Source organism: Tachypleus tridentatus, chromosome 11, assembly GCF_004210375.1.
Source record: "Tachypleus tridentatus isolate NWPU-2018 chromosome 11, ASM421037v1, whole genome shotgun sequence".
NCBI lineage: Eukaryota > Metazoa > Arthropoda > Merostomata > Xiphosura > Limulidae > Tachypleus > Tachypleus tridentatus.
Window position 1 is genome coordinate 93,303,593 of NC_134835.1, and position 23,079 is coordinate 93,326,671.

The 23,079-nt window shown below is 34.5% G+C and overlaps 1 protein-coding gene across 1 annotated transcript; it reads left to right on the forward strand.

Moving 5' to 3' along the window:
- Window positions 1-11,362: 11,362 nt before the first annotated feature.
- Window positions 11,363-20,171, forward strand: LOC143231552 (uncharacterized). Its single transcript, XM_076466073.1, has 2 exons — window positions 11,363-11,548; window positions 19,667-20,171. Exons 1-2 carry the CDS (start codon window positions 11,468-11,470, stop codon window positions 19,934-19,936), a joined length of 351 nt encoding a protein of 116 aa, XP_076322188.1. The 5' UTR covers window positions 11,363-11,467; the 3' UTR covers window positions 19,937-20,171.
- Window positions 20,172-23,079: the final 2,908 nt, after the last annotated feature.

Here is a 23,079-nt window from a genome sequence, read left to right on the forward strand (position 1 = left end):
TACGGATTATCTATTAAAATATTACGTAATAGAGGCTAATACTTCACAATATGGCTAAATATCATTTTAATCATGCTTTTCTTTGCTTACCAAATACGGATTATCTATTAAAACATAACTCAATACAGGCTAATACTTCACAATATTACTAAATATAATTTTAATCCCGCTTTTCCTTGCTTACCTAGTACGTATTTTGAACGAAAAGATGCCAGAATGTCACATTACAGCAAATAGTTATTTTAATCCGTGATTAATTTTTTAACTGACCTAGTTCGAATTTTAATGAGAAAGTTGATAGCAGCTTTCCCAGCACACTTTATTTGTTGTTATGCTGCATGTTGATAAAGAAACGTTGAACATATTTACTTATCATAGTTAAAAGCTTGAACATTTAGGTTTCAATCTCGAAAAAAAAACAACAACTATACTCTAAATTCAATATATTTAACTTTTGCAAGGAAAGGATACAATTTTCCAGAAATAAAGATTATTAAACATTGAAAAGTCAAAATTACGAATTTTTTCATTTCCCTTCAGTTTTATACAATAAGAAATTGACAATGTACGTAATAAACAGTTAAATATAATGGATGGTATATATATATATCTAGTACGCCTATATACACATAGTTCTGCTAGATACTCTTAAAAGGGTTACCGTATCTTAAAAATAAAATAATACATAGAAAATAATATATTTTATTTTCTACACAAATTAGCTTCTTGCGTGTGATGTTAAAGATAAGGAGAAATACTTTTAAGCGACCAGATATCGAAACGCCCAGATATGCAATAATGACTGGTTTTGAAACAGTAAAATTATCGGTTTTGAATAAAAGAAGATTCAGAATGGGATGTATTATTTTAAGCTGTATTTAGTTATTTATGCTATTTACAAACACATATGAACTTCCAACACTTCCTGACAGGCATTATCAAGACAACCATTCAATTAGAAGAGGCAATGTTTTCAACTCAATGATGTGTTGTGTGAATTATTAAAAGCTTTAAGTAATTTCAACTGCATATCTCCTAATATAAAAACATTATAAGGTGTACCTTATACTGTCCTTAAACTGATATCAAACCTTTCTAGTTTTATGATAATTTAATGCCTGTAATGTCAGTTATCTGTAACTATTCTTTATGACGACAAACCCGCTTGAAATAAAAATGTATCTCAGGTTAACCCGAAGATCATCTAGAAAGTTCAAAACGTTCTTCTCTGCTTTATTAGTAAAAGTGTTAATTAATACCCATACCAGCCGTTCTGAGATACATATGTAGCTATGTTTTGTTGGAGTAAATATATAAACTCGACTCCATAAGAACTCCGCTACTTTTTGTACGTAGTCTCAATAATATGAATATATTGCAGAAGAATTTATAATCTAACTCTTCTTAGATGGTGTAGCAACGCTAAGTTCGAACTATCTGTTGTGTATTTTGTGAATTAGGGCTTACTAATTTTCAGTTCATTGCGGTTGGACAAATAACATTTTATAGTTGGTATTAAGGAAGTTAATGACGTAATTGTTTGTTTGATTTTTGAATTTCGTGCAAAACTACACGAGGGTTATATGAGCTAGCCGTCCCTAATTTAGCAGTGTAAAACTAGAAGAAAGGCAGCTAGTCATCACCACCCACGGACAACTCTTGGACTACTTGTACCAACGAATAGTGGGATTGATCGTCACACTATAACGATCCCACGGCTGAGAGGGCGAGCATGTTTAATGTGACGGGGATTCGAACCCGCGACTCTCGGATTGCGAGTAGATCGCCCTAACCACCTGGCCATGCCGGGCCTAAATAACGTAATGATATTCAGATTGTTGATAATCAAATGTTGATTACAGATTATTTTTACCAGTTTTATACAATGTTAGAAGTTTTACCGTTTCTCTAGAATCAGGCCAAATTTCAGTTGATTTTACTTTTATGTAGCAACTAGTATTCAACAACCACTACTATGTTTAGCGTAATATGTGTGTGTGTATTTGTGTTACTGTTTATGATATCAAAGTCCTATCTAATAATAAACAATACTGTTTTAAAGACCACGCACTCGATTAACCCGTGTTTGTTACACATATTGCAATTGTTTTTCTGAAGCAGAATCAGTCTTTATGGGATCTATACTTTATGTAAGGATTCTGTATTCTTCTTTAATGCCTCGTGTATGTTGTAGTGAATAAGGAGGAACGATTTTACTTAATGTATTTTACTTATTTGTTTCAAAGTGTCGACCGACGCTGTTGCCCTCTAACTGCAATGCTTTGCTTCTAGCTTCCTACCGAATAAGTGTGGGTGGACAAGAGAATTTTACTCACCAGAAACACAATAGTAAAATAAACTGTTGCCTTCATTTTTCTGAATAGCTTTAAACTGTTATTATGAGTCATATTGTGCTCAGATGTTTCGTTTTGTATCCTGGTAATATGATTTTTCATAAAATAACGTGTAACTCTTTTCTTAAGTATTTCAGTGACGAGTAACGTGTTTATTATTTACTTCGAATGTTCTTTTGTTCATCAAAAAGGGCGAAGATTGACCTCGTCGTAAAGCTTTGAATTTTAGGGGTGGCGAATCCGTGTTCAATTCCACAAAATATACTCTGCATTTTAAATTATAGGAGAATGGGCAAGCCAATCCCTTAGCGTGGCTGGTAGGTGCTAAGGTCCTATAGATTGACTGGTTTGCCTCTGGTCAATAGTTCAATATTTTGAATTTTGAACGGTAGCATAAAGCATTAATAGCTTTGTATAAATACAAATACAAAAGAACATTTCCATTAAATAGCATCAGTGGTTAAATTGGGGCAGACGGTCTGGGAAGGAGCTCCACCTTTTGAAGATTGAAGCCATTAGTGTTCCTGTCCTGGTCTTCAAATTCCTGTTTAACCACTGAGTAATATGTTTTATTGGATATGAGTTGTTTTAAATTTTAACAAGTCGTTTGGTTATCATTAACTTGGAAGCTGTTTTTGTTTTCTCGATCTTAAAACGCAAATTTAAGTTTCAGTGAAAGCCGAAGGGTCCTTGTAGACGTATATAATGACACTCTAATCGGACAAATTGGTCTCTTGTGTTCTGATATTTTTGGAACATCATTAACCCTTTTCTTTTAACCCCTTGTAAATCCGTTAATTTAACTGCGGAAAAGTAGTAATTATCACGTGCTGGAGAGAGGAGTAATTATGATACTACAGTAATTTACTTATCCAAAAATGTACAAAATAAAGAAACTGTCAGAGTGTATGGTTGTACATGTTTATCAACAAACGCTTGAAAATGTTTATTTTTGACTTATGAACAGAACAAAAAAAAAACATATTTTGTAATTTAGTTATCTGTTGAATCGAGTCCCTGTCTCACCAAACATGCTCGCCCTTTCAGCCATAGGGGCGTTATAAGGTGACGGTCAATCCCACTATTCTCGGGTAAAAGAGTAGCCCAAGAGTTGACGGTGGGTGGTGATTACTAGCTGCCTTCCTTCTAGTCTTACACTGCTAAATTAAGAATGGCTAGTGCAATTAGTCCTCGTCTAGCTTTGCGCGAAATTAAAAACAAAACAAATAAACAGTATGCTAAAATCTTCGTAAGACATATTTTAATTTTAACGTTATGTACTGCAATTAGAATTCGTTAACAAACAGGTTCTTTTTCTTTTATGTGAATGATACACAGCACGTATATACTCGATGCCCTTTCTATAGATAAGTTAAAAATTTAATGTGTACATATTTGTATCAATAATAACGTTTTATCACTGGCATATAATACAGATATTATTTGTGCATTAAATTTGGAAATACGTATTTAATTTATTTACTGAAGGTAGATAAATATAAAAATAATTGAACGTTTTATAACTAATAACGTTACCAGGGCATTTCACTTGTAAGTTTGCATAAGTAATAAATAGATTAGTTGAAAAATGTTGCTGTTGAAAATGGTTCGTTTTATCGGATGACATATTTTTGTTTTATTTTTCACTATTACTTTAAACATTAAGTTTATTATTTACTTTTTCGTATGATTAGGTACTCTAATCTGACTTATGGTCTGCAGGTTGAAACACGCAGGTTTCAAGTGTTTAATTAATTAATAATACTTCTACTCAAGTTCAACTGTCCGTAAATGCTTGACATGTGCTTCTGTTTTATCAGACCCTGAGTCCAATCAGTTCTCATCCTGTAGAATTTTCACTATGAACTTACAGAATAAAACTGTCTGAATGGTTGATCATACTTGTTTATCTAACAGCTGATTAAATAAGTTACATAACAAATTTTCTCTAACTTTATTCACTTATCGAATCAAAAAACATATCTCGCTCTGTTTTTATCGTTCAACCGCTTGACTTCTTTGTCTTTCTAAGGAATACTTGATTTTAAAAATGGTTATTATATCATAATAGAAAATAAACGTTTTTACTTAATTTAATCTGTAAAAGCAGCAAATAAATATGTAGCAAAAATATTAAGTGGAATTAAAAAATAAACACAAGATGGTTGGATGATTTAGTGTTTTATGGCACAAAGCAGCTAGGCTATCTGCGCCAAACGTCCGGTAAAAAAGGTAAAAATAAAGTAAATGTAGTAAAATTTATAAAAGGAAATGAAGGTAAAGCAAAACAGCATTGAAAAACATAAATAGCATAAAACCAATGTTGACACCTAGTCTACAATGTTAAGAGAGAAACCAGAGTAAGAGAAGTTGTAAAAGACTTTCTGTAGCATAATGATAATTATCATAACCCGCCAGGTAGACTAACAGGTAAGTACAAGAACCACCCTTAGTTACCTGAAGTTGGCCTTTCCAGTCCTGGTTCCGGGTTATGTGTCATTATGGCCAGTATTAAAAAGTAAAGTAATAAAAGTGTTAAAAGACATACAGCAAAATTGTAATAATAACTCGCCAGGACGACTAACGGGTAGTTCAAACGGATAGTTCAAACAGCAGAGTTAGTCACCTGAAGTTGGCTTTTCCAGTCCTGGTGTCAAGTTATTTAATGTTACGGCCATTTTCCAATTTCAAATCGAACTAGAGAGATTGTGACTCTTAAAAGGGAACCACAATAAAAAAGATTTAATGAATAAATATAAAACACTTAAATGACATTAAAAAGATTAATGGCCGTTAAAAAACTAAAAGCTTTATCAAGGTGGACAGTGTCACCGTCACCAATAACACTGTCTAATGTTATGGACAAACCTTGGGACAGAACATGTTTAAAATAGTGCCGTCGTTGAGAGTCGTAACGATGGCAAGAAAGTAAAATGTGGCTTATAGTGATCTGAGTGCTACACAAACTATACACTGGTGTACCAGTTCCAGATAAAAGAAAACGATGAGTTAAAAAACTGTGACCAATGCGTAGTCTAGTTAGAACAACTTCCTCATTCCGATCCTTACCGAAGCTAGACGGCCAAAGTTCAATATAGGGTTTTATTTGGAAAAGCTTGTTGTCGCGTTGCTCACTCCAAGTCGAACCTTGAAAACAGGACCATAGTCCATGTATGGAATAGGCACAGAGGTGATAGTGCCAGAGCAGACAGATTTAGCCGCGAATACCAACGTGACCCGGTATTCAGAAAACTGGATAAAAGTAGATGTTAATGAGAAATGGGCCAGTCGGTTTTGAATATCAGCGATAACTGGGTGTGAATCAACGTGAAGCGATTCCAGGGCCAGTAGAGAACTAAGCGAGTCAGTATAAATAGTGCAGTTGGAGTACTGCTTAGCTTCAATATGATCCAGTAAAAGAGAAATGGCGTACAGTTCAGCAGTGAACACAGAAGCTGTAGAGGGGATTCTGCGCGCAACCACCGAACCGCAACAAACCATGGGAAAGTCCACAGAGTCACCTGATTTGGAACCATTCGTTAAATTGGAATAGAAAGATTGTTCAAAAGATGTTTAGTAAATAATAAACGGGAGTATCTGCCTTTCTCAGATGACTTAAAGAAAGGTCACATTTGGGAACTGTAATAAGCCACGGTGGGATGGATTCTGCAATGTTATCCAATGACAGACCCAATTCATCCAATTGCGCCTAAACGCGAAGGCCAAAAGGAGCAATGACAGATCGTCTGTTCTGAAAAAGAATGGCTCACCGAGGAAGAAAAACACAATCCAAGGTGAGATGCTTTGGTAAGGAACGAAGTTTCGAAGAATATAGTAAAGACAGTTGCAAGCGGCGAAGGTGCAGAGAAGGTTCATGAGATTCTATTTATAAGCTCTGAACTGGGGAGGTGCGGAAAACCCCAGTGCAGAGTTGAAGTCCTTGATCATGAATGGGGTCCAGTATCTTTAAGGCCGAGAGTTTGGCAGAGCTATAGACCAGTGATCCATAGTCGAGTTTCGATCGAATAAGAATACGATATATCTTTAACATAAAACATCGATCCGCTCCCCAAATGGTGGTAGAGAGGAAATGGAGGATGTTCAGTGCTCTTGTGCATTTGACCCGTAGCTGCTTTAAGTATGGTATAAAGACCAGCTTACGGTCAAAGATAAGCCACAAGAACTTGGGACCACAGACAGCGAAACTTCAGGATCAGGGTGAATACCCCGTTGGCGACAAAAGTGCATGCAAACGGTTTTAGAGAGAGAGAAATTAAAGCCATTTGTCGTGGTCTACTTCAGTACACGATCGAGGGCAGTTTGTAGTTGCCGTTCAATATATCTCATGTTCGACGACTGACACGAGATGTGAAAATCGTTGATATAGAGCCCGTTTGCAACAGTGAGAGGGAGTTGTTCAGTGATGGCATTAATCTTTATACTGAAAAGTGTGACACTTAAAAGACAGCCCTAAGGGACCCCAAGTTTCTGTAGAAAAGAGCGGGAAAGTGTCGAACCCACACGAACTTGGAATCTCCTGTCCGTTAAAAAATTTAATAAAAATGGGTAAATGGCCACGTAACCCATATATATGGAGATCTCGCAAAATGCCATACCACCATGTTGTGTCATAAACCTTCTCAATGTCAAAGAATATTGATACAAGATGTTGTCGTTTGAGAAAGGCTTCTCTTATTGATGTTTCAAGTCCAATTAGGTGGTCCACGGTGGAGTGCTGACGTCGAAACCCACACTTGGGTGGGCGAGAGGAGGTTGTTTGATTCGAGGAACCAAACAAGACGAGCAATAACCATCTTCTCTAAGGTCTTACAGAGACAGCTCGTCAAAGCAATTGGACGGCAGTTTGAAGGAAACTTGGGATCTTTCCCAGGCTTAGAGAAAGGTAAGATAATAGCCTGGTGCCAGGCATTAGGAAAAACATTCTCTTGCCAGATCCGGTTAAAAACAATTAGAAGAATATCAAGAAAAGCAGGAGATAGATGCCGCAGCACGTCAAAGTGTGCATCATCTGGTACTGCCAGACCGATGAAGGGCCAGTTTCAGTTCCACCAGTGTAAAGGGACAATTATAGTCAAAGAGATAGTCATTTCGAAAGGAAAGAGGTGAACGTTCTGCCTGAGTCTTGATGGCCATGAAGGTGAAGGAACAAGCAAAAGTGCTAGATACCTGGCAAAAGCTTTTACCTAGAGTATCGGCGATGCTCCGGACATCAGCTACTTCTCGGCCATCAGAGAGTAAGATCGAGAGGGAGACAGAATTGTAGTGCCCACTGACCTTTCGAACCCTGTCCCATATGACCTTGGAACTAGTGGTAGAAGATATGCCAGTTGTGAACTTAATCCAAGATTCCTTCAAACACAATATGAGGTTTATTCAAAAGTATGATAACAACGTACAGAAATGACTTTTTTGTCCGTATCATCGTAATAACAGTTGGATGTACCACAAATACCAAGATTCTGGCTATTAAATCGTGAATATTTTATGTTTTTTATTAGGTTTCGACTAAAGCTCTCTTGTCCGATGAACTTGGTCAAGTATCCCATGGACACCCAGAATTGTTCGATTACGTTGATGAGCTGTAAGTAAAGTATCCTTCTACATTAAATATATATGCAAAAACGGCTCGTTTGGGTTGAGAAACCCAAATTAGCCGTTTTTGCATATATATTTCTCTACAGGTGGGTTTTCTCGACATCACTTCTACATTAAACTTATGATTCTTCTTTTTCTATCTCTAAAAGTATCTAGTTAATTTAAGAAATTTAAGAAATATCTAAGTTAAAAAAAAGGCAAACTGAACTTAATTACGACTGTGGTTGGTTTGGTTTGCTGTGAATTTCGCGCAAAGCTATACGAGGGCTGTCTGCCCTAGCCGTCCCTATTCTGGCAATGTAAGACCACCCACTACCTACTCTTGGACTACTCTTTTACTAACAAAGAGTGAAATTAGCCATTGATTCTTAATGCCACATCCAATTATTTCCATGACGTCATATCTGATTGAAAGCAGTGAGATGGTGCATATACTAACACCGATTAATGTGTTTAGTTTCGAGGTCCAGACAAGTCTGGTGGCAGTGGTAGCCATCTGGAATGTGGTCCATCAGGTGCAGCTAATATGTTTATATAAATGTCCTCTCCAACTCATTTCACTTTGACTTTAAAATAAAATGAGTTAGGAAATATTCCTATTTGTCCGCCGGTAGATTTTAATTTAGTTTAGTTTAGTTTAGTTTAGTTTAGTTTAGTTTAGTTTAGTTTAGTTTAGTTTAGTTTAGTTTAGTTTAGTTTAGTTTAGTTTAGTTTAGTTTAGTTTAGTTTAGTTTAGTTTAGTTTAGTTTAGTTTAGTTTAGGCATCTTATTTAGAATGGTTATACTGATTTTGTTTTAGGACATTTCAAAAGCAGTTGGGAAAGCATTGATCACCAAAGAATGCAATAAAAGCAAATAGGTTTACGGGCTTATTTCATCCAGCTCCAGGAACCCTAGGTTTAAAATGCATGAGGGTTTCCCAATTTCAGAAACCTACACACACTTCAGGTTTTCTTTTATCTCAATTTTAAAGTGGAGAGAACTTTGGATGTTTTTCATCACTAAAGTCCAGAGGAAAACAAACTGGTCACACAGTTTTCTTGATAACGTGTCAAGAACGATGAGCTTAAAGTTAGTGAGACTTTCATCTAAGTCAAGAATCTATACATTCACAAGTATGCGCGCCTTTATTTATATTAGTTCTATATATATATAGCAAAAGGAAAGATCATTTTGTTGTACATTTTCAACTTCTTTTTCATTAATTTGGTATTGCTTTTACTAAATTGATTTTAGTTTATTATCATTATATGGTCGAATATAATATCATATCATACTTGAGACCTTTATAATTTCCGTTAACATCTACCGAGGGAAGAGAACAGGTAAGCTGACAGTTATTGTACAATATGTTAAAGTATACGTTGTTCACTGGGGAGTATGTTAAAAGGGTCTTCAGGCAAAAAAAATGTTGAAGATGATAATCACGTGACCCAAAATAAAATTTCTCCGTATTCTACTTCTTCGAGTTAACTTGTATCTGATCTAATCTAACGATCTGTAACCCTATCATACCTATTTTGAGGGATTGTTATGTCAGGTATTTATGACATTGGATATAACAGATAACGTGATCAATACACATGCATATAGATTTGTGCCATCGAGAACGTTTTATTTTGAATGATATAGTATACGGTTACGTATACTACTCCAGAATGATGGTTTTACCTACTACAGCAGTGATGACGACATAAAGCGTACGGTAAAGCTGTCAGAATCTGATTTACTTGTGAGATGTCGTATTAAAGCTGGAACTAATATGTAACAAATGCTTTGTTCAAATAAGAAGGAATGTTTTGAATTTCCAACTTTTCTTGATTTTCAGTTATACTAAAGTTAATTTGTCAGATGTTTTATGTGTTTTTTTTTTGTCCTTGCAGTTCAACCATTTTATACAACCCTTTAAACTTACAGTGATTTATGACGCTAGTATGTTGGAACTGAAGTGGAAGAACGCCACCAGTTGTCTAATTCTTCCTTCCATGACTCCCTGAATATTCCTTGGATTCATCCAGCATCAAATGTTTGTTTGTTTTTGAATTTCGCACAAAGCTACTCGAGGGCTATCTGTGCTAGCCGTCCCTAATTTTGCAGTGTAAGACTAGAGGGAAGGCAGCTAGTCATCACCACCCACCGCCAACTCTTGGGCTACTCTTTTACCAACGAATAGTGGGATTGACCGTTACATTATAACGCTCCCACGGCTGAAAGAGCCAGCATGTTTGGCGCGACAGCGATGCGAACCCGCGACCATCAGATTACGAGTCGCACGCCTTAACACGCTTGGCCATGCCGGGCCCCAGCATCAAATGTACTGCTAGTAACACAATGTATAAAGCACTGGGTAATTATCACTGCTATTTGGTTTGGTACGCCGTCATTAGAGAGCGTACAGATTAAAAAAATTATAACAATAGTATACTAATAATGTGGTCCACTTGAGATTGTTCATATAATCACACATGTATAGGTGTTGTAAAAAGTAATCTGATAAATTTTTCAGATGGTTTAAAAAATAACACGAGAAATGCATCATGAAAAATTAAAATATTTTAAACGATATGAAAAATATATTAGCTCCAATTGTTGAAAGTAAATTTATTTTATTCTAAGAAATTTTTCTAAAAGTTAGTTTTATAATTTTAAATTAGCCACAATATCGTTTTAACATTAAAATTACTTTCGTAGCAAAAGAGAATTTTATTTGTTCGATTTTTAAAATATTTGTAAAAGAAGAAAAGTACCGGCAAAAATATGTGATCAATTCATTCTACATTATATTAATTAATGATGTTGTTTTATATCTAAAAATGGCCTAGTAAATGAAAATGTTTCAGGTGTCTTTTGCAACTACTGTTATACGAAAATGTGGCAGCAACCACACAACACATGCCCATTTGAAAGAGCCCAACAAAGCTCTTTTGTGGCGACGGATGCTATTAGCTGGTAATCATTTCAAAATTATGAGCAGCTGTACCTCTGTCACGGGAGGTTTCTGACCCGACCATTAGGCCTATTCTGGGGTAAGGTTGAAAATTTCCAATTTAAATAATTGTCAGAACATGATGAGAGGAAGAAATGTCGGACAGTAAAATAAGATTTCGAAAAAAATCAAATGTAAAGATAACATGAAGCGCCGATTTCTGTTCCATTTTAGTAACAACCACACACTTTCAAATCATTAATTAGTGGGGTTGATGAAGAGCAGTAAACCTGTCACTAGTGATGCCAAAATACTTTTTGCAACGCTTGACGAGTTTCCAAGATTACAGGCATTCTTAGATTAGAATGTTGTAATTTGAAATTTGAGTATTTTCGAATATTAATTGTTTGTCTTAAGCAGTATAAATGTAATTATTTTACCTTAGGTCATTACAGTGGCTTGCAGGCATCGTTCACATTACAACGAGAGCTCAGGTACTACATGATCGAAGTCTACGTTCCCGTAATGCTACTGGTCTTTGTATCGTTGGTTTCGTTTTGGCTGGACATCCATGCTGTTCCTGCACCATGGAATCACCACCATTTTAACCGTCATCACCAACTCAAGCGGAGTTAAGCACTCTATTCCCAGGGTAAGCATTAAACCTGTCCTGCCTCAACCCACCACAAATATGTTTGTATTCTTTAAACCATTCTGAAGAGCCTTGTATTAAAACAAAGTCATCGTAGGCAGTGGATGCAGCAAATGTAGTGGGCTTAATATATTTCCCTTTGCTTTAACTCTAAGGATCCTTTGTTAATGAAACTACTGGGGTAGTATACTTTCATGATGAGTAGCGTAATGCACCAAGATAGAAACTTACGTAGGATTAACTTAACCGTGAATACATCTATTCCTACAGTAAGCAGAAACTTACAATGGATTGCTTGGAAGTTATGTTAATTTGTTTGATATGACAATTTACTCACTAAAGCTAACAGATGCTGAAATGTGAAAATGTTTGTTTGCGGCTAAGTAAAAACTAAATTTTGTGCTCTGTTCATTGAGGTTACGAAACATCGATTTTTAGCGTGTTAAGCCTCCAAATTCTGGAGGCTTAAAACGTAAATAAGAAATTATTTTTAATTACAAAAACTGTCTTTACATATAAACGTATTGTCGAGAAGATACAAGCATAGAGATACTATACAGCTGAAAGATATATTAAGAGTCTTATCGGTAAATCTGAAGACCATCAAACTCTGGTCTCTATACCTGTGGTGGGCACAGCCACAGATAGCCCGCATTGTGAGTTTCGTGCTTAACAAAACAGAAATCATAAATATACATTAGAAAAAATAATTATTTTGCGATTTTTTTTTCCATTTTATGAGGCGAATTCTTCCATACCACTTACAATATAAAATTCAACATTATAGAAATATTTCATCGATCCCTGTTGATAATTAAATGAACCAGGGTGAGAATACTTATTCTTTAGAATTCCCATACACTTGTACCAAGGGCATGATATAAAGATTCTGTTTGAACAAACATACTGATCAAATTTATGGTCTGAAATAACTGTCATGGTACCCCAGTTAAACTGTGAAGAGTGGGATAAGCGGTGATGTACAGCAAAGTTAGTTTTCGTCGAGATTGCCTGTTTTCAAGAAATTAATATGGAATCAAAAGATCACACCTTCTACAGACAAACCCATAATAAGGTTATAATGAACTAATTTATCGAGAAACTCTAATTCAATGTGAAGAAGATAGATAAAATGGTATTACGTAATTTTATTTATGAAATAGAACATTTCAATAAGGTTTTTCATTGTAAACAGAAAAACTCGAAACGCCAGAAATATAGGATTGGTTTGTTTTCAATTTCACGCAACGCTACACGAGGGTTATCTGCGCTAGCAATCCCTAATTTAGCAGTATAATACTAGAGAGAAGGCAGCTAGTTATCACAGCCCACTGCTGCCTCTTGGGCTACTCTTTTACCAACGAATAGTGGGTTTGACTGTCACATTATAATGCCCCCATGTCTGAAAGGGCGAACATGTTTGGCTTGATGGGATCCGAACCCATGACCTTCAGATCAGGAGTCAAGCGCCTTAACCACCTGCCCATGACGCGCCAGAAATAAAGGGTAAAAAAAAGATAAAACATATGTTTTTGGTTTCTTAAAAATCCATTCCAGGTGAGCTTTGAAAAAACGAAAAAAACTCTCTCCTTTTTAAAAGATGTTATTTATTTCCCGAAGAATGCTCGTTCCTTTTGATAAAAAGCACAAAGTTACACTGGTCTAGCTGTGTTCTGAACCCCCACCCCTTGCCCCAACATCTCAGAGGTAATTCTGGGGGCTTACACCGTTAAAAACTGGGTTTTAATACTCGCGTTGGGCACAGTACAGATTCTTCTTTGTATAGCTTTGTGCTTTGCAGCGAACGAACAATTTGTACTCCGCTCGCCACGAGTGACGAAATCGATTTTTATCAGCGTGAGGTCACAGACTCCGCGTTGATCTACTGAATAGATAGCTGCTCGGAGAATAAATATTCTTTCTTATAAAACATTTTGGTTATTTTTTACAATGGCTAAAAAAACACTACCGCTGTATATCTCTTATACAAAAGTTGGGACATTTATTTTTAATAGAGATTAAAACAAAAAAGTCATGTTAAAATAAAAACAAATCCTGTTATCAAAGTAAAATCTAACGAAATACAAGATTTCCTGTCAAACTAAACAATGATGAGACACAAGATTTGCTATCGGAGTGAATAATAATGTAATACAGAAGTTGCTATGAGGATGAACAGTAATGAAATACAATAATTGTTATTTGAGTAAATAATGATGAAATACAAGAGTTGCTGTCAAACTAAACAGTGATGAGATACAAGAGTTGCTATTAGGATAGACGGTAATGAAATACAAAAATTGCTATTTGAGTAAATAATGATGGAGTACAAGAGTTGTCATTAGAGTGAAGAGTGTCGAAATACAAGGTAAGGTAGTAGGTAATCAATATTGTCTCGTAATGTTTGTTGTTACAGGTATCTGTAATTTGCATATCCATGATGTATAAAGATTCTAAAAAACTTAATGCGGGATATGTACCTTTAGCTTTCTATAGCACGTGAATTATTGTGGAAAATGTAAATCAGTTTTATAATATATAAAATCATCATAATTTACGTACAGCACAAAAGGAAATATAATTTGTAGCATGAAAAAATCAGTTAATTAAACAGTTATTAAATATCTTTCTCCTTAAGATTATTATATCATAATAACTAGTTTTTATTACGACAAGAAAATTTATTTTTACAACATAAACTCCATAGGTGTTGTCCATCTTTGAAATAACCACGTATGCAATAGAAATATTGACTTTATTATTTGGAAATGGCTGTACCGAATTATATGAACATAATTTTGCAATGAGGTGTTGAAACCAATGAAGGGACTGTGTAGGAAGGAAAGTTTTTTATTTAAATTACGAAAGTTACACACAGTTGTAAACCTTTTCAATCTTTAATATGTTCGAATTGATTACAGCTTATATGTGATATTTCACTACCTAGAAACGGATCGAAAAAATTACTTTTATAGTTAATGTTATATTGACAAAAGGCATCCATGTACTGCTTCTACACTTGTCTCAATTGGCCGCTCTCTACGTAAAGAGGAATGTTCTAAGGTTTTCGAAAAATAAATTCAAACTGACGTTCAACAGCCTGATTTTATCGTTACTTCTTAACCCTAAATCACCAGAGTTTTGACGTTATTTTAAACTATCTTCATAGGGATTGTTTCTTTGATGTCATGATTGAAACATCAATGAAAAAATTATATTTTTATTCTGAATATTTTTCTTACTTTCTTACCGCTACTCGGTTTTATAGAACTAAACTTCAGGTTTTTTTTATTTAAAAGATTTGCTTTGTTTGTATTTATCACAATAAAAATAATTTGATAAAATACAAGGTCAGTAATATCTGATATTACTGTATTATTTTTACGTAAATCAACTGAAAGCAGCCTTCTTTTTTCCTTTTTTCTTCTTGTTGTCACATATTAAGGAATATTTTAACTCACTCAATGCCCTGTTTATTCTCTTACATTAAGAAATATTTTAACTCAATCAGTGCCGGAGGTTCAGTGGTTCAAGACTTGTTACCGCCAAAAAATATCGCGTCTCGTACTTTCGGTTGAGGGTGTGTTATAGGAGTGAAGTTCAAGCCCTTCTATTCGATTAGAACGGCCTACGATTTGATGAGTGTCATTGAGGAGCCAAATGCATTTCCTCTAATTTGGCACTTTAAAATTAGGAACAGCTGACGCAGATAGCCACTGAGTATCTTGCACAAACTTTAATAACTTGATTTAATTAATTACGACTTACTCAATTATCTCGATCCTGCCTCTAATCGATCACATTATGTAACCAGTCGCAAACAGTATAATACATTCATAGAAAAACTACAGTTTAGACGTATACGAGGGCTGTTCAAAAAATACGCGGACTGTTTGAATTGCGCGGCTCCAGTTGGTTCCAGGGGAATCCGCTTGGTGTCGCTAGGTTCGCACAGATCAGCTGATTACGACGCCATTTCCCGATTGCAGATATCTTCATTTGTGTATTAGCTACGTGGTTTTAAGTGAAGTACGATTTTTTCGTTTGGCGGATTTCAGAATGAATGACCTGAAGGAACAACGACTTGCTGTGAAATTTTGTGTTAAACTTGGAAAATCTGCGACTGAAACTTTTTTCTATGCTTAACATGGCTTACGGTGATGTTGCTATGAAGCGTACGAGGCCTGGAATGGCCAAGCGCGTAAGGCGTGCGACTCGTAATCCGAGGGTCGCGGGTTCGCGCCCGCGTCGCCCTAAACATGCTCGCCCTCCCAGCCGTGGGGGCGTATAATGTGACGGTCAATCCCACTATTCGTTGGTAAAAGAGTAGCCCAAGAGTTGGCGGTGGGTGGTGATGACTAGCTGCCTTCCCTTTAGTCTTACACTGCTAAATTAGGGACGGCTAGCACAGATAGCCCTCGAGTAGCTTTGTGCGAAATTCCAAAAACAACAACAACAATGAAGCGTACGGCATGTTTCAAGTGGCATGAACGTTTTAAGGATGGTCGACAGTCCATTGAAGATGATGAGCGTTCTGGACGTCCTTCCACGTCAACTGACGACCTATTAAATTTGAACAACGCGAGTAAATATAATGTTTATTCAGAATCAAAGTTTTCTGAGAAAACAGTAGTTGATAAAGCTCATCGGCTGATTGTGGGAAAAATTAAGGAATACATCAGAATACTTGTAGATACGTTGAGACTCACAGCTGTCCAAAATATAACTCAAAGGGGGTGTTGTGAAGGAAATATAGCTGAAAATAAAGAAACGTTTTGTAAAAAATGAAACTTCTTAAAGACTTATTCCCAGATTCTAAATAAACAACTATGTGTAGGACCTAAAAATACCAAATATACTCATTACAGTGCTATTTTAGATATTTTCAGTGACATAATTTTTGACAAAATAAAAGACGCTCAGTAGCTTTTAATCTTAGTCGGTGAAACTTAAAACCCATCCAAGAAAAGATGAGTTTGGTACTTCAGTAGTTTAACGTTTCAGAAGTTCATAAACATTTTCTTGGTTTTGAAGTCGCTTGTGAACACAATGCAGAATTTTTAGTAAAAGATAAAGTACAATAAACTTTATGTCACAAGGCTGATTGGTCAACCTGATTGGTTAAGAGTAATGTATCCCAGAGCACTTGATGTTCATCACTGCGCTATCATTAATAAATAAGATAAATGGCACCTTAAGCTGTCTATATTCACTGTTTTAATCATCCTCTGAATTTGGTTATCGTAGAAAGTGTGAAATCTGTAACACCTGTAGTTCACGTTTTTCCAATACTTCAGACTTGCTACAGTTTTTAAGTGATCCTAATATTTATGCACACTGAATTGCTGTATAATTTAAAACAGTGTCAGAAACACAACGGGCTTGTCAAGTGCGTGCTGTAAATGCAATTACAGTAAAGTTTGACTGTTTTACGTTTCTTTGTCATGTTGACATAAGCTACAGCAAGTCGAGACAGTGTATTACATGCCTGACCCATTTTGGCACAACTTGATCAAACATTCGTACATAGTATCCTTTTTCTAAATGACATCTTATATGAAGCAAAAGGATATGCTGCAAAATTCCAGATTAGATTACTTGAGAGCAGCAGGTCTTACTAAGAGACTGCTAACAGAGTTGCAAACCTGCAGATGTGATGAGAGAGTTATTTTTATTTTCAACGTTCTTTTGACATCGCTACCAATTACAGAGCTTCACGCCTTAAAACTCGGACGACATTATAGTTCTAACCACGCTTGGGGAGCAGGACACCATGCGAGATTCATTTGACATGAAACAAGCCGTCTTGTTTCTAACCATTGATAGTTTTCATGAGGAAATAAACGAACAACTAAATGGGGAAAATCCCCAAATATTTGGTTCCCTGTCAAAATTTGACCCAAAATATGAAATTTTGAGATTGCCAAGCCTCCTGAATCTTTAAGACGTGCGAATGTAAATGTTGTAAGCTAAGAGAATGAATGATAGTTCAGGTTCGACATTTGAAACAGTCGAGAAGTTTGCAGTATATCTCAAACCGTTATTTGCGGTTTTTTACTGAACTTTACAAGGTTATAAAGATAGCAATAACTATCCTACTTAGCACAGCCGGTTGTGAAAGGAATTTTAACAAGTAAAGTTGATCAAAAATCACATTAGATCCGATATGGTAGATAAGAGACTGAAGAGACTAACTGTATTTATCATGAATAAGGAACGTAGTCTTTCGTTTGATCTCGATGATGTTGTTGATAGGTACATTATTAAATTTCCAAGTACAAGGTCAGCGTTGGTTTAAATCAAAGACCATTTACATAATTGGTATTGTAACCAATAATGTTACAATTGTTTTGTAACAGATTTTTTGGAGAAACTTGTCGTATGTATAGTCTTACATACAATTCAGCTATGTAATAGCTGAAGTACCCTTAAGTCATGCGTGAACTGGGCTTGGCTTGGTCAGGTGGCTAGTATGCTCGAACTTTAAGAACTTCATTGACCCCTTTCTTTTAACCCCTTGTAAATCCATTATTTTAACTGGGGAAAAGCAGTAATTATCACGTGATGAAGAAAGGTAATTATGATACTATAGTAATTTACTTGTAACTTGTACATCCAAAAATGTACAAAATAAAGAAACTGTTAGAATGTATGGTTGTGCATGTTTATCAACAAACGCTTGAAAATGTTCATTTCTAACTTACAAACAGAACAAAAAAACATATTTTTCACCTTAGTTATCTGTTGAAAAATCATGTGCAGGCATGGCCAGGTGGCTAAGGCTTCTTAATCTGAGGGTTGCGGATTCGAATCCCCGTCACACCAAACATGCTCGCTTCTTCAGCCGTGGGGGCGTTATAATGTGACGGTCAATCCTACTATTCGTTGGCAAAAGAGTAGCGCAAGAGTTGGCGGTGGGTGGTGATATCTAGCTGCCAGGAAGGCTCGAAACAAACTAGCAGCCCAGATGGCTAACGGTAACAATACTAACTGGAACTCTTCACAACAGAACACAAATCGAATTTTTCAGGTGCGTGAAAAATAAAGTTTTATTTCTTGTTTCATGTACATTGAAAATATTTTGCTTGTGATCTGTCATTAGAAGAATTAATTTAAGGGTCTTTAATGTCTTATGATACTAATTAGATTTTGCTTCAGCTTATTTAATATTTCAAAACTCAGGTTTCATTTGTTTTTGGCTTGAGACGCCAGGTAACTTATATTAGACAGATTATATTTTACACTAAAGGCAAATAAAATATTGAAAAAATAAAGAGTATGTTGCCCTATCATCGGAAATGTTCTATATTAATGAACACTTTGAAGAATCTAAATGATTAACGAAAATAGTTACCAAGATGTCAAAGTTTAAAAGTAAACTAAAAAACTTAGGTTTATTAAATGGATCTCATTATAGAAGAAAATCGAATCCCAGTAATAGTTTTATCCAGTTTATAATATGTTATTATTATTAATTATTTGAGAATCGGATTACTTATAAATATTTTGAAATATAAAAGTGAAACGCTCTTATTAAAAAGAAACACTTTGAGGTTAAAATTAATAAATATAAAGAAAATACAAATAGAGTTACGCTGTGAAAAAACTTGTGCTAAAAGATAAGTCTACCAGCTTCATAGATGAGGGCCTGGCAACACTCTTCTATAAAATGTTCTTGAATGGTTGGAATAACATATTTAAAACTGCTAAAGTATGTGTGTAAAGCTAACCTAATCAAACAAACTTGTTTATTGACAAAAATAAACATCTTAAATCAAGATAAACAAAAAAAAAACGAGAATATTCTAAACATCTTCTTTTTTAACAGTTCAAACTTATTTTTTACAAAAGAGACCCGTGAAACTGTTATTGGTCTATTTGGACCTATTTAAAGTTTTCTAATGTTTACTTTATTCAATTCACAGTTTCTATTATGGACATTTGGTTTCTAAATTTTGTGTTCGGCTTTAGTAACAGCATTTTCCACAAATACTTTTAATTAAAGCTATAAGATGCTTTAGGCAGAAGTTAAATGTAAGTCAATGTGTAGAAACGTTTTTACATATACAATAATTTAAAATTAAATATAGCTTAGTGTGTTATTTTGTTCGAATCCAGGTTGTTCGACCTTCAAATGCTACTAACAGAGTCTCAGGTATTTCCAGCAAGAACAATCCAACACTTAACATCAAATCGGAAGACCTAATTAAGACAATGGATGACAGTGATGATGATGAAAGTGAAGAGATGAGTTTCGACATCTTGAGATATTTACCTATGGCGTCCGAAGAATTAGGTCGAGGCATAGATCGCGTTTGTCGAGCCCTATTTCCTTTAATTTTTGCACTATTCAACCTGATCTACTGGTTCACGTGTTCATATAAATGAGACTACTTTGATATTCCCAAAGGTAATAAACATATTTCCTATATTATGGATCAAGTAGGTAAATACCAGATCCTAAAAGCAAACTTTTTTTTCACCTTAGAATTCGATTTCGAGTAAACAACTAAACTGTGTGAATTGTTTTCTGAAACTAACATATTAGAAAAGCTCTTTGTTTACTAACTATCAATAGTGCTCTTTAATTTTTCATTAGAGACTTCTTGCTAAGGAATAAATGCAGGTATTACTCTGAACAAGGAAGTTGTTCATTTCTCAACTTTCTTTATTGCATTAGTATTGTTTTCCTCTTATATACTTAACACTGTTATTAGTCATTACTGCATTTAACATTACCATTATCCATAGGTTTATGTGTAACACACCTTTTAATTATTATCACAAGTGACACTACTTATACATTACTACACGTAGCACTTTCTATAACCCATTCTTAAATGTGACCTTGCTGTACACTGACGTACACGATAAGTCTGTTTATCACATCAGTAGGCTTCAAAGTTTTATTTTTTTGACTGGCAAGGAATAAATATACTATTTAAATCTTATTAGTAAAGTGTCTGTGTCTGTGTTTTTTTATAGCAAAGCCACATCGAGCTATCTGCTGAGTCTTCCAACTTATTAATAAAATCTATATGGAATACGTATGACATTTTTCTAGTTATCGGTCGCAGTTTTTATTGAATGCTAATTTTTTACAAACTTCTATTTTTTTACTTTACGTCTACGTTATATCTTTCAGCAAGTTGATCTCTAATGATCTCTAACACAGTTCCAGGATAAAATATACTGAATTTAAAAGCATAAATAATGGTTCGTGATAAAATAACAAACATATTTGCGAATTTGCAACTAAATTGTTCATCATGTAATCCAACTCTCAGAATATCTCGCATATTCAACTAGGATAATTATAACTTGCGTTTTGCAACTTATATTATGTCAAACATTTTATTTCGTTAAACAACTCTAAAGTTGTACTCGAGGCGCTTATAAGAAACGTACTAAGAGAGACTGATAAAGAAGCTATACTGTGGTTACTGATACAATACCTCATTCTAGACTGTTTATAGAATTGTAGTAACTGACAAAAGAATTAAGATTTTTTTTTTATTTTTATCCCTAAAACTTGATTATGAAGAACATTTAATTCGTTAAAGAAACTGTTAAACATGATTTTTTTTATAAAAATATTCTACGCAAAATCTCATCATTTAGATTTAATTACAAAAACTTACAATAAAATAAAATTGAGACCAAATATTACAAACATCAAAATTCATTGTTTAATTTTCGAGCGCCTCTGATAATTAATTGGTTTTACAGAACCAATTAGTTTCACGTCAAAACAACTGCCAGTTAGAAAGGAAGAAAGACAAAAATATTTCTTTAACATTCCATAACATTATTTCTTTATTTTTGATACCCTTCTAAAATGAAAAAAAGGAATTCATAGTTTCAAAACACCATTCATGTATTAAAGTGCGTGTTTGTTCTTTCTTTTGCCAGTATTTCATACATTGTTTAGTATTTTTTTACAAACATTTTTGCAAAACATTTATTGGCCTTATTGTAATGTAGATTCCTTTCTAACACATTTCCAAATTGCTAATTTATAACATAACAACATGTTTTTCATGAAGTCAAAACACCATCTGCAAACGAATAGAACTTTAGTAAAGGCTATTTATCACTGAAGAACTCCACCCAGACGGCATTTAGGGATTTGACACCTGATGATTTATTTTCTTTCGGTTCGTTCATTTTATCTTGCTGTGTTCATTTTCAAAATGTACACACTGTCGGGAAAATAACGCAATACACTCAATACTTATTCTGTAATTTTATTGACGAACTGTTAAATGTACAGCCTGTGGGTTGAATTAAAGATGGTACTGTTCTGGTTGGAAATATAAAACCTTTTAATGTGTGGTGACTTACATTGCACGATGTTTGAGATGGTCTAAATGTTCTTCATTTTCGAAACAGCCTATGTGTATTGAAAGGTATAACATGTAGTATTATATTGATTACAAAACAATCTGTGTTTATTGAAAGGTGTAGCATGTGTTTTTTTTTATTCCAAAACACAAGAACTCGTTTGTGCATATGTTCTTCTTAAACAAACAAAAGCGTAATAGAACTTACGGACATTTTATTTTCTTGGTTTTATTGTTAAGCAAAAACCTACTCAGTGGACTACCTGTGTTCTGTCCACCTCAGGTATTGAAACCTAAATTTTAGCGCTATAATATCTCAGGCTTGTCGCTAAGACACTGAAGAAACATTTTCTTAAGCTATAGATTCGAATATTTCTAGCTTGCTCTTTGTTCATGTGTGAATCAGTATTCAACGAACGTATAAAATAAAAATTTCTCATTAAGAAATCATCAAATCGAGTGCATATTTTATTATCGTAGTATCGCACAACATAATTGCTGACGTCATTTTAAGATGACTTGCACCAAAACGTCGTTAAATAAACTCCGTTAAAGTTGGTATATTTTTAGAACTTATGTGTAAGGTGGAGTCAGTTTTATAATCAATCTAAGTTGTGTGTGTGTAGTATCAGAACCATTTGTGTTGCTGAAGGACATTTCTAAAAGTATCATCTGGAAACTTATAAAGATTAGTGAAATTATAGGAACTGATAACGTAAAAAAATGTCAGAGTTCAGTATTGTAATTAAAGAAATTTTGTAAGCTATAGGAAACTTATTCTTTTTACACAAGAAGTACGTTTTATTATTGAAGCAAAAAAAACGATGAAAGAAACAAAGTATAACTACGTTAAGTGCGAGAAGAATTTTTTATAAAGATAAAATATTTCATGTTTTATTTCTGTTTGATTATTAAGCCTTTCAAAATCCGTGAGAAATTCCTGTCAGTGGAATGACAATTCTTGAAAAAACTTTCTCCGTATTCTAAGTGACCATAATTATGTTTGATCTAAACGAAACCGTTTCTTATATACATTTTAATTTACCATGATTATGTTTGATCTAAAAGAAACCGTTTCTTATATACATTCTAATTGACTATGATTATGTTTTATCTAAAAGAAACCGTTCCTTATATACATTATAATTGACCATGATTATGTTTGATCTTAATAAAACGGTCCTTATA